At 34.4% G+C, this 16,537-nt stretch overlaps 2 protein-coding genes and 1 long non-coding RNA gene across 5 annotated transcripts; 2 read left to right on the plus strand and 1 right to left on the minus strand.

The window, feature by feature from the left end:
- Positions 1 to 61: 61 nt before the first annotated feature.
- Positions 62 to 1,567, minus strand: LOC111297816 (uncharacterized). The gene is made up of 2 exons (XR_016326176.1): positions 896 to 1,567; positions 62 to 658 (listed from the first exon to the last, which is right to left on the minus strand). It is a non-coding gene; the product is annotated as an uncharacterized LOC111297816 (long non-coding RNA).
- Positions 1,568 to 1,800: 233 nt separating this feature from the next.
- Positions 1,801 to 6,039, plus strand: LOC111296807 (ras-related protein RABC2a-like). Of its 2 annotated transcripts, XM_089741378.1 has the most exons (6): positions 1,801 to 2,574; positions 2,676 to 2,744; positions 3,432 to 3,497; positions 4,257 to 4,378; positions 5,179 to 5,307; positions 5,634 to 6,039. In XM_089741378.1, exons 1-6 carry the CDS (start codon positions 2,433 to 2,435, stop codon positions 5,787 to 5,789), a joined length of 684 nt encoding a protein of 227 aa, XP_089597504.1. In that variant the 5' UTR covers positions 1,801 to 2,432; the 3' UTR covers positions 5,790 to 6,039. The 2 variants fall into 2 exon arrangements, with proteins under 2 accessions (XP_089597504.1, XP_089597505.1); XM_089741379.1 differs by lacking the exon at positions 3,432 to 3,497 and having other exon boundaries at positions 2,032 to 2,574.
- A 5,960-nt stretch (positions 6,040 to 11,999) lies between these two features.
- Positions 12,000 to 16,014, plus strand: LOC111297007 (ras-related protein RABC2a-like). Of its 2 annotated transcripts, XM_022891528.2 has the most exons (6): positions 12,000 to 12,590; positions 12,692 to 12,760; positions 13,447 to 13,512; positions 14,271 to 14,392; positions 15,193 to 15,321; positions 15,648 to 16,014. In XM_022891528.2, exons 1-6 carry the CDS (start codon positions 12,449 to 12,451, stop codon positions 15,762 to 15,764), a joined length of 645 nt encoding a protein of 214 aa, XP_022747263.1. In that variant the 5' UTR covers positions 12,000 to 12,448; the 3' UTR covers positions 15,765 to 16,014. The 2 variants fall into 2 exon arrangements, with proteins under 2 accessions (XP_022747263.1, XP_022747264.1); XM_022891529.2 differs by lacking the exon at positions 13,447 to 13,512.
- Positions 16,015 to 16,537: the final 523 nt, after the last annotated feature.

Raw genomic sequence — 16,537 nt, forward strand, 5'->3', positions numbered from 1 at the left:
TTAAAAAAAAAATTATTGTGATATTTAAATTATAAATTTATTCACTGATATGATATTTAAAAAAAATTATTTGTTCGTTATATTATTTAAAATTAATTATATTAAAAGTAAGTATCATATTAATTAATAAATTGATGATAAAAAATGTTTTTGCTCAGCTAATGGTAAATCCCATCACCAGTTTGATCTGCATATCTGACAAAAATGATTAAAAAATCTCGATAGAGAGATGCCTACACTGAAAGCCAGATAACCTACTGTCCCATGTTAGGAGGTGGTGGGGGTGGGTGCGATCCCTGGCCCTGCATCGGTTGACCAGGAAAACCTTGTGGAGGAGGGATTGTTGGAAGCCCAAGAGTGAAATTTGCCATTGCCCAACTACCCCCAGTAGGTGGGTATGGAGCAATAGGGGTTACCCATGGAGGCATAGGCCTAGGACCATAGGAGGTGGTGCTGGTGGTAATGAACCAGGCACTGGAGGTGGAGGGGCTCTAGGAGTGTTTGGCAGTTCTTGTGGTGGAGGGGGTGGTGGTGGCGGAGCATGACATGGTGGGGGCAAAGGCCTTGGAGGAACACCCGGCGCTGCAGTACCATTGGCTCCAGGGGGCGGTCGAGGTTTATTTGCTTCTAGTGGCTTGGTTTTGAAATGTACCTGCAGCTGCATTTTGATAAAGCCAAAAATCGTAAAGATACCATCCATTTTTTTTTTTGAAAAATTATTAGTTATTGTATGCAAAATTAGCAACTAAACCTGTCAAAGAGAAGGATTAAGCCTATAGACAGTCTCATCATTACAACGCCGACATGGTCAACAGGTGCAGGTGAAAGAAGGATAAGGGAGAATCGACAAGAGATAAACATACGAAGCAGTAAGGCTCATGTTAAACAAACTAACCGTGAACATTTTTGACTCAGGATCCCTGTGAGAAGAACTTGGGAGTGGATTTATCAATCCTTAGCCTCACGCGCCGCTCTCTTACCTAAATTGGTCTGGTGGCGCTGCCCTTACGTATGTGCCAAGTAGTTCCCTTCATTGTTGTGTAGCGCCAAGCAAAGCTTACACTCATAACTGGCCCAAAATATATAACATTTAATCTGAAAAAAAAAATATCGAACTTCCAAGGAAAAATGGGAGAATTTGGTAGATAATTATACACCTGCCGAGGTGGTTGCGCATGAAATAGGGATATTTGGTGAGCTCAATGCTTTCGACTCTCGAAGGCGAGTCGACGGAGGCGCTCACGACGGTCCATGGCTTCCGTCTGGAGCCCCATTCTCTGTCCATGATTCTCTTGATTCTTCCTTCGGCTTTTCACTTCTTCTTTGTCAGGGTTTCAATTAGGGGTTTTTCTGGCTTGAACTGCACACTGAACTGTTGATCTAAATGGCGATTAGGCGTTGCTAGGTTGTGGATGGCAATGGCGGTGGCAAATCCCCATTCTAAGTGTGCTTGGGCTCTATGTTTGGATATCCAGGCTAAGCCCATAAGATAATTTGGGCGGTTAGATGTAGGATTCCCAAAATTTCTAATTTGAATTTATCGAAAAAAAATTGAGCTCATCTTATCATCAATTAAATTTAAATATTAATTATAATAAAATTTATTTAATATATATTTTAATTACAATTAAAATAATTTATCTTAATTTAAACTTTGAATGCGTGTGATTTTTCTACGATCTTGATTAATATCTGATGGAGATCACTTTCTTGGATTATAAAGAAAGAAACTGACAACAAACTTGAACACAGACAGGTCAAGTGGTTTTATCCATTTTCCCTTTCACATTTCTTTATACTTTCCGTGAAAATATGCTGCTTGGAGCATGCAACCCTTTATTCCATTCCTTGTATACTTTTTTACCTTGGAAGCCAAATTATCAGCAAAAGTGGGATGGCAAATATTGGAGAATCTCCAAATTTTGTCATTACCAAGATTTCAGTGTATACATATTCCCTGAATATATGATATGTTCTTTATAGCGTGCGACCCTTAGCCTTATTCCATTCCTTGTATATCATTACTTAACCTTTATTCTCTCTCTAGAAAACTACGGCGCATCAATGTAAAAGAAAGACAAGAAAAAAAAAAAAAAAAGAAGAAAAAGGAAAGAACATGTTGATGTCAGATGTTCCAGTTAGCAGTTTTCCTTTAGCTTCTGTCTCAAGGAACGCGTTGATTCAGCTTCTGTCTCAAGGAACGCATTGATTCTTTCTTTCTCTATTAAAAAGATTTCCTTCTTTTTTTTCTTTATATATTACATTTCTTTTTCTCTGTACTTTTGAGAGAAAGAAGCCATTCATTTTCTCACCCAAGTTTGTTTTTCTAAGGGTGTGATCATCATTGGATACAACAGGGACTTTGAGGAAGAAGAAGAGAAAAAGGAGAGATTTAAAAGTTTGAGTTTTTGTTTTTGGATAGAAATATTGAAATGGGATCATCTTCAGGACAAAGTAGTGAAAGCTATGATCATTCATTTAAGATCGTGTTGATCGGAGGCTCGGGTGTCGGCAAGAGTAGTTTGGCTGTTAGCTTCATTTCAGATTCTGCAGCAGATCTAGCTACCACTATTGGTTCATTTTCTCTTCCTTTTTTCTTAACTTTACCAGTCCTGGATCTTTTATTAGTTTTATGGTAAAATTTGATTTGGGTTTTGTTTGAATCTATGTTGTAGGTGTGGATCTTAACATCAAGTTGTTAACTGTTGGTGGGAAGAGATTAAAGCTTACTATTTGGGATACTGGTATGTATGAAACTCAATCATTAGTCTTTCAGTTTCAAATTTGGTTTCTTTGTCAAAATCTGTCAGTCTAATTGAAGTCAATTGTCTATGCTTATAATTGACTTCTTTATTTCACATAGGAGACTGCTCATTTTTACTGACTTAATGTTCACTAATGCATTAGCATGACATTGGCATCATTTTTAACCGAGTTTTGTTCCTATTGTTCCACTTCTTGCCGCTTGGATGTTGACCTTTATTTAACTCTATCATTAAACTGTTACCACTGCAAATTTTGACAAAGTTTTCTCATAAAAACCATTCTACAGAATTATATAAAAATGTTTTTGTTAATGTTTTTTTATCTGCTATTTTTGTTATGGCACCAATTCTGCACTCTGCAGCATCAACTTTGAAATCAAATTTTCAGGAAATTTAGGTAAATCGTGTTTGGTTAAAAGACATACAATTGATGATGTATTAACCAGTTGAAATGAGTTCCCGGGTTTTTTAATTTTGTTGTTAGCTGTAGGTTGCTACTTTTCAAATGTGAGAAGAAAATGCTTTCTTGACCTGGTTAGCTTGATGTTGCTTCTTTGATCTTTTATTAGCTATTCAGTTTTTTTGTTTATAAAAATACATTAAAATAATTGTCAGGCAACATGGAGAAAACATGATTGATTTGTGGAACCATAATGCTTCTTGTAGCTGGACAGGAAAGGTTCAGAACATTAATAAGATCTTACTATAGAGGTGCCCATGGGATCATACTTGGTAGGTTCATCATTCTGGTGCATGTATGTGTTACTCTACTTTCATATTTTGTTTGACGGAGCCTGTCACTGGTTTCAAATTTCAAGTTCTTAGCAATCTGATATCACCGCGCTATGCTATCATAATTATTCGTGTGCCTGATAAAAAGACTAGGAACTGGTTCTTATGTCAGTATAGCAGACACAGTCATGAATATAGACTTGCATAATGTTAAAATGTTGATCAAGCTTATCTTCCTGGGCTGAGTAAGTAGGAGTTGGGTTATAGATGCTGAAAGATTATGACAAATATAGGTTAAATAGGTAATAAATTGTTTAAGAAAAATAAACGCAATCGTAGTTTAATTTAAAAAGATGGAAGCATACAGAAAGCAGTTTGGACATGTTTGGTTTCTTTCTCTCTCACACACATAAGTGCTGAAAATAAAAAGTCATTTCTTTGTATCCTTCATTCCATAATTTAGTTGTATTCTCAATGCCTTTGTCAATCCTTTCTGCGAACATCTGCTTTGCTGGCTTGAAGGAGCCCTATCATACAATTCGATGCATTTTTGTTTATGGTACAAGTATTTGCCACCTTGACCTTGGCTCATCATTTCACAATCATGATTGCTTGATCCTAGAAATAATATTCTTGTCCCAAATAAATTTTCAATCATGATTCTTGTCTATTCTGCTCAAGGTGTTGAATTACATATATTGTTTGCCCATGGTTTAAATTGCCAGAATTGTTTGAATTATTTCTTGGCTTTGGTTATAGTTTATGATGTAACACGGAGAGAAACCTTCACGAGTTTGTCTGATGTTTGGGCCAAAGAAGTGGAGCTCTATTCTACCAATAAGGACTGTGTCAAGATGCTTGTTGGAAATCAAGTTGATAGAGTAAGTCTAGTGTTCTCTTTTGGATCCTTAAAATTAATAATTGAAGATAAATTGACCCCCGGTCACAACTCACCTGTGGAAAGGTTAAGGATAGATTAATAAATTGTTAATGGGCAATTATGGGACAAAGCTCGTTTGCTCTCTTCATGTTGAAGAAACCTCATGGAACAAAGTTGTTAAGAAAAATTTTATAAGTTGTAAAGAGGCCATTGCACCCCATAAATGCTATAAGGATTTTGCCTTTCATGTCATCTTAATTCATCGGATAGCCAATAAGAAACTACTCTACTTATGTTCTTCCCCATATTTTGTTCTCAAGAGTAAAGTAGATACAAGATTTCATGAGAAAAAACCATAGGATTGTGGTGTAACCTTCAGATCTTGGAGGATAATAAATGAGTGTTTCATGCAGATTTTAAAACTACATGTCACTCACACTTTTGCATTGCCTACCTTAACTATTGCTTTCCTTTGCATATGAAAGTAGGCTCTAGATCCTCATAATTATTTCTCCGTGTATTCAGTTGTTCGTTCAACTGACTCCTGAACGTCCCTGGAAAATGGTTAGAAAACTAGAAGATAAAAAATTACTGATTTTGTCTTATTAATCCTTCTTTATCATAACTGCCTCTCAAACTGTGGAAACCTGGAAAAAATTGATTCCTTAGAGGAATACCAGCCTTCTTATATTTCCAGTCTGCTGATATTGCGTCTTTTGTTTTCTCTTTTGAGGACTTCTTTTTGAGTCATTTTCTCTTTATTCCTATTGCTTCATTATATCTGATATATTTACTTTTCAGGATCCTGAAAGGGCTGTAAGTAGAGAAGAAGGGACTGCACTTGCAAAAGAGCTTGGATGTATGTTTCTTGAATGCAGTACTAAAACAAGACAAAACGTGGAGAGATGCTTTGAGGAGCTTGCATTGAAGGTAGATTTTTGTTACCGCAAGTCTGCTCTTCACCTTTCCAGTAATATATACAACATAGTAGATATTATTGGCTGGTGGGTCAGTTCAAAATAATCTGTAACCTTGCAGTGCGGTTATGTTTTATATAAGTCAATCATTAAGATGGTTGTTTCCAAACTCTTAAACAAACACAATGATTCTTCATGAATGATGATGATAGCAACAATTTGGATGATTGATTGATAAAGGGTGGTACCATGAGCAAAGAAAGTTATGGCTTAGATTAAAAAAAAAATAATGGCATAATCTCTTCTCTTAGTTCTGACCGGCTATGGACTGTCTTATAGATGATGGAAGCTCCTAGTCTTTCGCAAGAAGGGTCTGCTGAAGGAAAGCAAAACATCATAGAGCCGAAACCAGCTGCTGAAGGAAAGCAAAACATCATAGAGCCGAAACCAGCGTACACGTCTCCTCCAAAAGGAGATTGTTGTAGTTGCCAGTAAATTGCAGCAATATGAAGGCCTCAACATGAAGGGCTGACTTACATGTATCAATTGAACGCTTCAATTGATAATTTCCACCTTAGCAGATTGTGAACAAATCATGTATATGATAATTTCTTTTGATATTCTATACTGCTGTTCTTCCCAGTGGAGTTGCCATGGCTAATGGTATCAACATCACTCAAAATTAACTTGTGTAAATTTGTTTGCCTTATGCGTTTGTCTTGGTTAATTTATAGCTTGTTACTCATGTCTTCCATTGATTATTGAGTGTAATTTTACTCAACCATTTAGGTAATCTCAAAGGTTATTTGGATGAAAGATTAAAAGGCAACCTTAGGCAAGCTGGAGATGACATATACGCAATGACAGTACAATACAATCAATCTGGTCTGAGGCTGAGCAAAATAAAGGTCAAAGTACTGGAACTTATTTTCTTTTGAAGGAAATGGAAGAATAATTCAGCATAGCTGACAACAACCATATATGATGAACATTTCTATCTCTGCAAATCTTTGCCTTGTATCTCTTGCAATAGAATTAGAAATGAAAACCTGCTCCACGTTGAAATATGTTTGGACACTCTGTTGAAAAGGGTTTCAACTTTCAACAATTTCGGCATGCTCAAAGATATGTAAGTCATGGGTGTATGTCATTCACCAGCCAATTCTTGCCCCATTTGATGTTGGAAGTCGGAACAGCCTTCAAACAAAGATCAAACACCAGTGATAAATGATAATTACATCATGGAAATTTGTACATTAGTTTTTAATGTTACCCTTTCAGTCTCATCCATGTCAGCTTTATTTGTTTCCGACCCATTGCTCACATAATTTATTGGATTAAAAGTTTTTAATCGAATCAAATTAACGAAAGTGAAATCAAATAATAAATTAAACACACAAAAGATAATAATTTAATGTGGTTCGGTCCAATTAACCTACATTCACGGATGAGAAACAAGATCCACTAATTGTAAAGAATTACAAACATACATTAAATCATCAACCTTACTCAACAATCAATACAAATAAGACACTCTCAATTTCCTCTAGTCCTATTAAATATTCTCAACCCAAAAAAACACAAACTCAAACCCTTTTGCACCCTTTCAACATAACCAAACACATACTTATATGCTTACATACATCATACCTTTGTAAACCCTCACAGTCTCCTCTAGTCCACTCACAAACATACACACTCATAAGACTTATAGTTTCAATACTACTATTAGATATCTATATCACAAAACCCTATAACTCTCTTACATATTTTTCTAATATCTAACCATGTATAGACTTTATCTATTTATAAAATTCAAACTTACTTATTAAGAATTTCTTTCCTCTTAAAATTCTTTTTTTATAAGTCAAACTTTTTTATTAAAACTCTTTTTTTTTAAAAAATTTTTTTTCTTAAAAGTCAAACTTATTTATTAAGAATCTTTTTCTCTTAAAATTTTTCTTTTACAAATATTTTTATCAATCAAATAATATTTGATAAATTTTAAACAAATCTCAACGTAATTAACGAATCAGAAGTCGAGTACTAATTCTTCTATGATAATCCTGATTATAAAAAAACCGATGGAACATCAAGCGAAAAGGAATGACATACTGTTCAACAGTGCCCCATGGCTAGCTTCCCTGTAATAGCCAGCATTGAAACAATAAGAAGTCAAAAACATTTTCAACCAAAGAAAAAATAGATAATTGATTAGTTAGCCATGCAGGTGAAACGTTCTTGACAAGATGTGTACACATTAATGGGCTTCCCATCAATCCTGGTAAAAACATTAAAACTTTTAGAAAGCCACTAAGAGAATCAAAGTAGCAAGTAACTTCTTCCTACACTCGGTGGATAAGAAGAAGGTTGATGATGAGATGATCATAATCATCAGCCCGAGCTCTATATATAGCCAGCGTAGCCGCCATTTTGAAGCTGTGTTTTAATAGGAAAGAGAGAAGAGAAACCCGGCTGTATGAACTGAACTAGTCACTAGTGTAATAAAGCTTACTCTCTTTCTCTCTATCTGCGCTTTTCAAAGCTGACTTATAGAATTTCAAGTGCAAGTGAATTTTATTGTTGTTCCTTTAATGCATTGCCTGGTAGGAATCTGCCGCTGAACAGTGTAAAAATGGCCTGGTTTTCAGTGACTGTTCATCCTTTATAGCGTGATTTATGCAATGATTGCAATTAGACACCGGATAAGTTCTGATTTGAACAAACACTTACCCGTGTCAGAAAGCAATAGGCCTTTAACTTGTCTGATTCTGTGAAGTGGGCAAACCAATGGATATCTTTCGTCTTTGAGTTTATGATAGAAAGGAAAGAAACAATTAAGTTTTACTAAAAAAGATAGGATACTCAAACAAATCTCTAAATTTTATTTAAAAATGAAATTCAATCCAATTTTTTATTGTAAGATGAAATAAAGATTATAAACTTTCATTCACTTTTAAGTTGTAATCATATCCGTAGAATTTGAAAATCCAATTAATAGAAGAAATAATTTATTGTTGTAACTTTTTTTTCTCAAATTATTAACATATTTAGCAATATGAACTCTGCGTACTCATATCAACACCAATTCAAAACAGAAAACATAAAAAAAAATCACAGGGGAAGTGTATATCGGTTTATGCATACAGATTTGCTTTTTCATTAGGGGAATAAAGGAGGTTTTGTGGGGTTTTCTGGAAAATGGAGGTGACAAAGCGACGGAAGGCCACATGCATTTTCAGTCAGGGTTTATCGGGTGATTGGAATTGTAAAACAAAAAAAGCTTACTAGTTAGCTAATGGAGTTGTTGTCTTGTCGTGAAAATCTCAGCCCAAAAGTAAGAGCATTTGAACCAACTCTTTCACCAACTCTTTCCGGGATGGGCTAGGCTTGACGTTAATGACTAACCAGACAAGGCTTTTAGGATGGGCTTGGCATTGCTTTTGGGTGTGGAATTTGAAGTTTTTTTTTTTTCTTCTTAATTTTGAGAAAAGAGTTGTCAGATTTTAATATTTTTTTAGAAAATTTTCAAGCCTATTTGAACCAACATGCCGACTGCCGAGTTGGACCCCGGATAAAAATTTTTAAACGTCAGTTTAGCCTAATCGGCTCATAGAAACTTCTAAATGTCACCTTGTTGTAAGAATTTTCAATTCTATAAAAATAAAAAATGTCGGAAGGACGTGTCCCCTACTTCCTTTGCTTGATCCATTCGTTCTAGAAAAGAAGGAAAAGCAAAATCCCATGCCGCCCCATTTTCCTTGCTATACAAATCCAAGAAATCTTATCTACCTTCCACCTTGCCGGTGCTGAATCTCTTCCGACCACCTATTCTAGCTAAAGGTGAATGCTTCACATGTGAGATGGCCTTGGGATTTTGAACCTCCCATTTAGCAAGTAACATGTCAGAAGTCTGTGACTGTAAGATTCTTAGAATAAATTGAGAGAAGAGTGAGTTTATTACAAACAAAAGTAATGCTAGTCCCATATAAACGGCAGAACGAATCAATTATCATTAAAAAAAAAAAGTTATACTCCTTTCTTCACATGATTTTCTGTCATTATTACTTGTTTGGAAGTTTTTCAGCATTTGTTTGGACAAATTACATTGGCATATGCGAGGAAAGGGACAAGTTGCTGGTATTGGTTTCGCTACAAGATGTGTGGATCACAAATTTAATGCTTTTTCAGTGCAGGGTTTGTTTGTTTTCAAGTTAATTAGATTATGTTTAGCAAGTGAACACCTTTTGCATTTTAACATATTGCTTTGCCCCAACAGAATCCAAAAAAGTTTTAGCCTTTTTATTAGTTTGGACAAAAATTGCTCATCTTTGCTCTTATCTCCTAATTCATTTCATCCATGCTCTCGATAGTCTTATCCATATTTAAACTATTCTCTGTCCTTTATCCTTTTGTCTTAGAATGAAAGATTATCTCAAATCTTTTTTTATAATAGTTGATTCATTTGATTTACAATTGAGACAACTTTAGACTAACAGCAGCAAACTGTTTTTCTCTCTCCAAGTTAACTGCTTTTTTTTACCATCAACTAATATAGTTAACCAATTTGTCCATGTAACGTTTGATCAATAGTCGCATGTCAAAGAAAAAATTTTAAACAATTTTTTAATTTTCGCATAAATGTCATGTGATAATACATGATTGGTGATTAAAATATGTAATTTTTTAATTAAAATTAAAAATATATTAATAAATTTTTTTTTATGATTTTTTTGAAAAATGAAAAAAAAAAAAATCGAGAACAAAAAACGGAGGAAGAGGAAATGCATTTCTCCATTCTCTTGTCTTTTTTCTTGATTTAAAAAAAATAAATAAATAAAAGAGTATTTTAATAATAATTTAAAGGTTGTCATTTGGCATTTATGTGAAAATTGAAAAATTATTGTAAATTTTTTATTTGGTGCGTGGTGTGCATATGATCTTATTTTATTGGTCACGAATCACATATATAAATTGATTGAAGGTGGTAATTAATGACTCAAAATATTACCCAATTTGAAAATTTACGTATCAATTTATACATTTTATATTTCTAAGTATTAATTTATACATTTTTTTCAAAGTTAAGATACAAAAACTAGCATTAACCCAATGGAGCATAAGCTATAAATAGATAGAGTTGATTTGAGACGTTGTTTCTGCCTGCCCAGCTGCTAATGGTAATCTACTATTTTCAGATATTGATTACAAAACCTCCTTATTGAAGAGGAGATAAGGGTACTCAAAACAGGTTGACAGTCTTCCATGCTTCGCCATGTTCGCAGGAAAACTAGTTGTACTGCTGACTGAGTTGCTAAGATGACTCGACAGAGGAAATATCCTGTTCATTGGGTTTTATGCATGTCCTCTAAACTTTTGGATTTGTTTTCTTTATAATGTTTCGATGAGTGGGTTGTAATTATGCAAGAACAAAAAAAAAATCTATACTATTTCAGGTAAACAATCAGGACAAAATTATGCTTATAGAAAAGCTACAAAATGTACCTCAAATACACATGGATCTGTTGGAGTCCTGCCGGCCCAACTCTTCTGTTTTATGACATTCTTGGAGCACATGCTCAATGATTATTCTGTTATTTGCACCTTGTTCTGATTCGTGCATTTCACTTTTTTTTTTTTTTGGGTATGACATGCATTTTAGGTTTATTGTAGAAAAAATTTTTGATTTATAATAAAATATTTAATATGATATTTTAATTTAAAAATTTTTTATTATGATATTTGAATTATAAATTTTTTAATTAATATTATACTTAAAAAAAATTATTTATTCGTCGTATTATTTAAAATTAATTATTTTAATCTGAAAAAAAAAATATCGAACTTCCAAGGAAAAATGGGAGAATTTGGTAGATAATTATACACCTGCCGAGGTGGTTGCGCATGAAATAGGGATATTTGGTGAGGTCAATGGTTTCGACTCTCGAAGGCGAGTCGACGGAGGCGCTCACGACGGTCCATGGCTTCCGTCTGGAGCCCCATTCTCTGTCCATGATTCTCTTGATTCTTCCTTCGGCTTTTCACTTCTTCTTTGTCAGGGTTTCAATTAGGGGTTTTTCTGGCTTGAACTGCACACTGAACTGTTGATCTAAATGGCGATTAGGCGTTGCTAGGTTGTGGATGGCAATGGCGGTGGCAAATCCCCATTCTAAGTGTGCTTGGGCTCTATGTTTGGATATCCAGGCTAAGCCCATAAGATAATTTGGGCGGTTAGATGTAGGATTCCCAAAATTTCTAATTTGAATTTATAAAAAAAAATTTCAACTCATCTTATCATCAATTAAATTTAAATATTAATTATAATAAAATTTATTTAATATATATTTTAATTACAATTAAAATAACTTATCTTAATTTAAACTTTGAATGCGTGTGATTTTTCTACGATCTTGATTAATATCTGATGGAGATCACTTTCTTGGATTATAAAGAAAGAAACTGACAACAAACTTGAACACAAACAGGTCAAGTGGTTTTATCCATTTTCCCTTTCACATTTCTTTATACTTTCCCTGAAAATATGCTGCTTGGAGCATGCAACCCTTTATTCCATTCCTTGTATACTTTTTTACCTTGGAAGCCAAATTATCAGCAAAAGTGGGATGGCAAATATTGGAGAATCTCCAAATTTTGTCATTACCAAGATTTCAGTGTATATATATTCCCTGAATATATGTTCTTTATAGCGTGCGACCCTTAGCCTTATTCCATTCCGTGTATATCATTACTTAACCTTTATTCTCTCTCTAGAAAACTACGGCGCATCAATGAAAAAGAAAGACAAGAAAAAAAAAAAAAGAAGAAAAAGGAAAGAACATGTTGATGTCAGATGTTCCAGTTAGCAGTTTTCCTTTAGCTTCTGTCTCAAGGAACGCATTGATTCAGCTTCTGTCTCAAGGAACGCATTGATTCTTTCTTTCTCTATTAAAAAGATTTCCTTCCTTTTTTTTCTTTATATATTACATTTCTTTTTCTCTGTACTTTTGAGAGAAAGAAGCCATTCATTTTCTCACCCAAGTTTGTTTTTCTAAGGGTGTGATCATCATTGGATACAACAGGGACTTTGCGGAAGAAGAAGAGAAAAAGGAGAGATTTAAAAGTTTGAGTTTTTGTTTTTGGATAGAAATATTGAAATGGGATCATCTTCAGGACAAAGTAGTGAAAGCTATGATCATTCATTTAAGATCGTGTTGATCGGCGACACGGCTGTCGGCAAGAGTAGTTTGGCCGCTAGCTTCATTTCAGATTCTGCAGCAGATCTAGATAAAACCATTGGTTCATTTTCTCTTCCTTTTTTCTTAACTTTACCAGTCCTGGATCTTTTATTAGTTTTATGGTAAAATTTGATTTGGGTTTTGTTTGAATCTATGTTGTAGGTGTGGATCTTAACATCAAGTTGTTAACTGTTGGTGGGAAGAGATTAAAGCTTACTATTTGGGATACTGGTATGGATGAAACTCAATCATTAGTCTTTCAGTTTCAAATTTGGTTTCTTTGTCAAAATCTGTCAGTCTAATTGAAGTCAATTGTCTATGCTTATAATTGACTTCTTTATTTCACATAGGAGACTGCTCATTTTTACTGACTTAATGTTCACTAATGCATTAGCATGACATTGGCATCATTTTTAACCGAGTTTTGTTCCTATTGTTCCACTTCTTGCCGCTTGGATGTTGACCTTTATTTAACTCTATCATTAAACTGTTACCACTGCAAATTTTGACAAAGTTTTCTCATAAAAACCATCCTACAGAATTATATAAAAATGTTTTTGTTATGTTTTTTTATCTGCTATTTTTGTTATGGCACCAATTCTGCACTCTGCAGCATCAACTTTGAAATCAAATTTTCAGGAAATTTAGGTAAATCGTGTTTGGTTAAAAGACATACAATTGATGATGTATTAACCAGTTGAAATGAGTTCCCGGGTTTTTTAATTTTGTTGTTAGCTGTAGGTTGCTACTTTTCAAATGTGAGAAGAAAATGCTTTCTTGACCTGGTTAGCTTGATGTTGCTTCTTTGATCTTTTATTAGCTATTCAGTTTTTTTGTTTATAAAAAAACATTAAAATAATTGTCTGGCAACATGGAGAAAACATGATTGATTTGTGGAACCATAATGCTTCTTGTAGCTGGACAGGAAAGGTACAGAACATTAACAAGCTCTTACTATAGAGGTGCCCATGGGATCATACTTGGTAGGTTCATCGTTCTGGTGCATGTATGTGTTACTCCACTTTCATATTTTGTTTGACGGAGCCTGTCACTGGTTTCAAATTTCAAGTTCTTAGCAATCTGATATCACTGCGCTATGCTATCATAAGCATTCGTGTGCCTGATAAAAAGACTAGGAACTGGTTCTTATGTCAGTATAGCAGACACAGTCAGAATATAGACTTGCATAATGTTAAAATGTTGATCAAGCTTATCTTCCTGGGCTGAGTAAGCAGGAGTTGGGTTATAGATGCTGAAAGATTATGACAAATATAGGTTAAATAGGTAATGAATTGTTTAAGAAAAATAAACGCAATCGTGGTTTAATTTAAAAAGATGGAAGCATACAGAAAGCAGTTTGGACATGTTTGGTTTCTTTCTCTCTCACACACATAAGTGCTGAAAATAGAAAGTCATTTCTTTGTACCCTTCATTCCATAATTTAGTTGTATTCTCAATGCCTTTGTCAATGCTTTCTGCAAACATCTGCTTTGCTGGCTTGAAGGAGCCCTATCATACAATTCGATGCATTTTTGTTTATGGCACAAGTATTTGCCACCTTTACGTTGGCTCATCATTCCACAATCATGATTGCTTGATCCTAGAAATAATATTCTTGTCCCAAATAAATTTTCAATCATGATTCTTATCTATGCTGCTCAAGGTGTTGAATTACATATATTGTTTGCCCATGGTTTAAATTGCCAGAATTGTTTGAATTATTTCTTGGCTTTGGTTATAGTTTATGACGTAACAGAGAGAGAAACCTTCACGAGTTTGTCTGATGTTTGGGCCAAAGAAGTGGAGCTCTATTCTACCAATAAGGACTGTGTCAAGATGCTTGTTGGAAATAAAGTTGATAGAGTAAGTCTAGTGTTCTCTTTTGGATCCTTAAAATTAATAATTGAAGATAAATTGACCCCCCGTCACAACTCACCTGTGGAAAGGTTAAGGATAGATTAATAAATTGTTAATGGGCAATTATGGGACAAAGCTCGTTTGCTCTCTTCATGTTGAAGAAACCTCATGGAACAAAGTTGTTAAGAAAAATTTTATAAGTTGTAAAGAGGCCATTGCACCCCATAAATGCTATAAGGATTTTGCCTTTCATGTCATCTTAATTCATCGGATAGCCAATAAGAAACTACTCTACTTATGTTCTTCCCCATATTTTGTTCTCAAGAGTAAAGTAGATACAAGATTTCATGAGAAAAAACCATAGGATTGTGGTGTAACCTTCAGATCTTGGAGGATAATAAATGAGTGTTTCATGCAGATTTTAAAACTACATGTCACTCACACTTTTGCATTGCCTACCTTAACTATTGCTTTCCTTTGCATATGAAAGTAGGCTCTAGATCCTCATAATTATTTCTCCGTGTATTCAGTTGTTCGTTCAACTGACTCCTGAACGTCCCTGGAAAATGGTTAGAAAACTAGAAGATAAAAAATTACTGATTTTGTCTTATTAATCCTTCTTTATCATAACTGCCTCTCAAACTGTGGAAACCTGGAAAAAATTGATTCCTTAGAGGAATACCAGCCTTCTTATATTTCCAGTCTGCTGATATTGCGTCTTTTGTTTTCTCTTTTGAGGACTTCTTTTTGAGTCATTTTCTCTTTATTCCTATTGCTTCATTATATCTGATATATTTACTTTTCAGGATCCTGAAAGGGCTGTAAGTAGAGAAGAAGGGACTGCACTTGCAAAAGAGCTTGGATGTATGTTTCTTGAATGCAGTACTAAAACAAGACAAAACGTGGAGAGATGCTTTGAGGAGCTTGCATTGAAGGTAGATTTTTGTTACCGCAAGTCTGCTCTTCACCTTTCCAGTAATATATACAACATAGTAGATATTATTGGCTGGTGGGTCAGTTCAAAATAATCTGTAACCTTGCAGTGCGGTTATGTTTTATATAAGTCAATCATTAAGATGGTTGTTTCCAAACTCTTAAACAAACACAATGATTCTTCATGAATGATGATGATAGCAACAATTTGGATGATTGATTGATAAAGGGTGGTACCATGAGCAAAGAAAGTTATGGCTTAGATTAAAAAAAAAATAATGGCATAATCTCTTCTCTTAGTTCTGACCGGCTATGGACTGTCTTATAGATGATGGAAGCTCCTAGTCTTTCGCAAGAAGGGTCTGCTGAAGGAAAGCAAAACATCATAGAGCCGAAACCAGCGTACACGTCTCCTCCAAAAGGAGATTGTTGTAGTTGCCAGTAAATTGCAGCAATATGAAGGCCTCAACATGAAGGGCTGACTTACATGTATCAATTGAACGCTTCAATTGATAATTTCCACCTTAGCAGATTGTGAACAAATCATGTATATGATAATTTCTTTTGATATTCTATACTGCTGTTCTTCCCAGTGGAGTTGCCATGGCTAATGGTATCAACATCACTCAAAATTAACTTGTGTAAATTTGTTTGCCTTATGCGTTTGTCTTGGTTAATTTATAGCTTGTTACTCATGTCTTCCATTGATTATTGAGTGTAATTTTACTCAACCATTTAGGTAATCTCAAAGGTTATTTGGATGAAAGATTAAAAGGCAACCTTAGGCAAGCTGGAGATGACATATACGCAATGACAGTACAATACAATCAATCTGGTCTGAGGCTGAGCAAAATAAAGGTCAAAGTACTGGAACTTATTTTCTTTTGAAGGAAATGGAAGAATAATTCAGCATAGCTGACAACAACCATATATGATGAACATTTCTATCTCTGCAAATCTTTGCCTTGTATCTCTTGCAATAGAATTAGAAATGAAAACCTGCTCCACGTTGAAATATGTTTGGACACTCTGTTGAAAAGGGTTTCAACTTTCAACAATTTCGGCATGCTCAAAGATATGTAAGTCATGGGTGTATGTCATTCACCAGCCAATTCTTGCCCCATTTGATGTTGGAAGTCGGAACAGCCTTCAAACAAAGATCAAACACCAGTGATAAATGATAATTACATTGTGGAAATTTGTACATTAGTTTTTAAT

Source organism: Durio zibethinus, chromosome 12 (genome assembly GCF_047325235.1).
Source record: "Durio zibethinus cultivar Kanyao isolate XHJ-2024 chromosome 12, ASM4732523v1, whole genome shotgun sequence".
In the NCBI taxonomy this organism is placed as follows: Eukaryota; Viridiplantae; Streptophyta; class Magnoliopsida; order Malvales; family Malvaceae; genus Durio; species Durio zibethinus.